Source organism: Microtus ochrogaster, chromosome 1 (assembly GCF_000317375.1).
Source record: "Microtus ochrogaster isolate Prairie Vole_2 chromosome 1, MicOch1.0, whole genome shotgun sequence".
NCBI classification, from domain to species: domain Eukaryota; kingdom Metazoa; phylum Chordata; class Mammalia; order Rodentia; family Cricetidae; genus Microtus; species Microtus ochrogaster.
The window spans coordinates 79,091,725-79,093,469 of NC_022009.1; the positions used below are offsets into that span (position 1 = coordinate 79,091,725).

Sequence of the window (1,745 nt, forward strand, 5' to 3'; positions counted from 1 at the left end):
CCCTGTGGTGGTCCCTCTGATGGTCCCTGTGGTGGTCCCTGTGGTGGGTCCTGTGATGGTCCCTGTGGTGGTCCCTGTGGTGGTCCCTCTGATGGGCCCTGTGGTGGTCCCTGTGGTGGTCCCTTTGATGGTCCCTCTGATGGTCCCTGTGGTGGTCCCTGTGGTGGGCCCTGCTAATGTGCGCCGCTGAGAAATTACACCCAGAAACAGATCTAACACAAGAGGTTTATTGGGCGAGGAGGAGAAGAGAGAGAAAGAGCGAAAGGCCATCTCAGAGTCTAATCTCTGTCCTCTTGTCTGATCTCTGCTCCCTCACCTTGCCCACGTCGGCTCCCTCTTATCAGGGCTACAGTGACCGCACCCTCGAGCCCACCTGGAAGACCCCTCATAGCGTAATGACACCGTCAAAGGCCCCTTTACCTCAGAACGTATTCTGGGCAGCACGCAGTCCACCATAGGTCTCATATTTCAGTGTGATTAGGGCCTGCCCTTTAATTTGTCTGAAGTCTCTCCTCTGAGCAAAAAGCAAGCAAAAGTGATTCAGAAGTTTCAGTTATTCTGTTGATTAACTCAATCTATAGAGCACTTAGTTTTTCTTCTTTTAATTCCAGATCCTGGGTGTTTGGCTGACCTACAGGTACAGAAACCAGAAAGACCCTCGCGCCAACCCCAGTGCTTTCCTTTGAGGAGAAAACAAGGAAGAGTTTCCCCGTGTTGATCTTGCTCCCTTTCTCTAATCTTAAGTTAAGCTTCTTTGTTCACTGATAGAGCAAACAGTATCTGAAAACTACATTATCAACAGTGGAATTAAATATTTTCACTCTTAACGTTTCTCTAAACGTGTTTTGTTGACATTGCTGAAAAAGCAGCTGAAATTCATTGTGTCCCCGACCCTCAGTGGTCCCTGTAATCTGCTGTTCTTGGTGTCTGGCACTGTCCACTGTGGCCTTTCCTGCTGTAAAACTGTATATGGCACCCCTGGGGAAGTGGTCCTGCACCCCAACATCTCGGTCTCCCCGGGATTACAGCAGGGAGTGCCGTGCTGTGCAGGTAGCTCCCGCCGAAGACAGTTGAAGCTGATGAAGCCGGCGAGGCAGAGGGTCTGATGCGTTCAGTTCCGTAGGCGACATCTAAGTTCCCTGTACCTTTTGTCTTTTCAGGAAAGCTGCACTGTAGAGACAAGTGTTAGCATAGAAGTGATCATTTAGTTCTCGTAGTCCATCACGATTACATCTGTGTAGTCTAGAAGTAGCTGTGTCTTTAGGAAACTGAAGTTTAGGTTTTGACTTTTATACTCAAGGGCAAAGGAGGTGACACCGTTTGGGAAATGTTCTGGTTTGTGACTGTCAGCCTTTGAAATGGGATGAGCTTGAGGAAGATAGTGTATATATGTATAATCTGGCATCCTTTTGTTTTAAATAATTTGAAGTTTAAAACACTGTATTTGTAAGCAACTTGCAATCGCTACGTTGGCCCATGTAACAAAAAGATATTTGGTTATCTTAAATAACCTTGTCTTGATATTTCTTGGTATTGTGACAGTGAGTTGTCAAATGCAAACATATTTAAATGTGCTACCTCCCATAAGTTGAGAGAAAAATGATGTTTGTGGCTTGTATGTTACATTAAAAATTAAAAGCTGGAACCCTTTCTTGGTGTTTGGGTTTTGAATCAAAAGAAGGTACTGGGAGCACTGATTACCAAGGTAAGTCAGTGTCCTCCATCTGCTCTCTGATAGCTTCTAC

General features: G+C 46.0%; 1 protein-coding gene across 1 annotated transcript in view; it reads left to right on the forward strand.

Annotated features, from left to right (window-relative positions):
* The window catches only part of Tspan13 (tetraspanin 13), a 29,389-nt gene extending 27,739 nt beyond the window's left edge, over positions 1-1,650 (forward strand). The window contains exon 6 of the mRNA XM_013347592.2: positions 612-1,650. Coding sequence (XP_013203046.1) covers positions 612-686 — 75 coding nt within the window. The 3' untranslated portion in view covers positions 687-1,650. The remainder of the gene's footprint in view (positions 1-611) is intronic.
* The last annotated feature ends 95 nt before the right edge of the window (positions 1,651-1,745 follow it).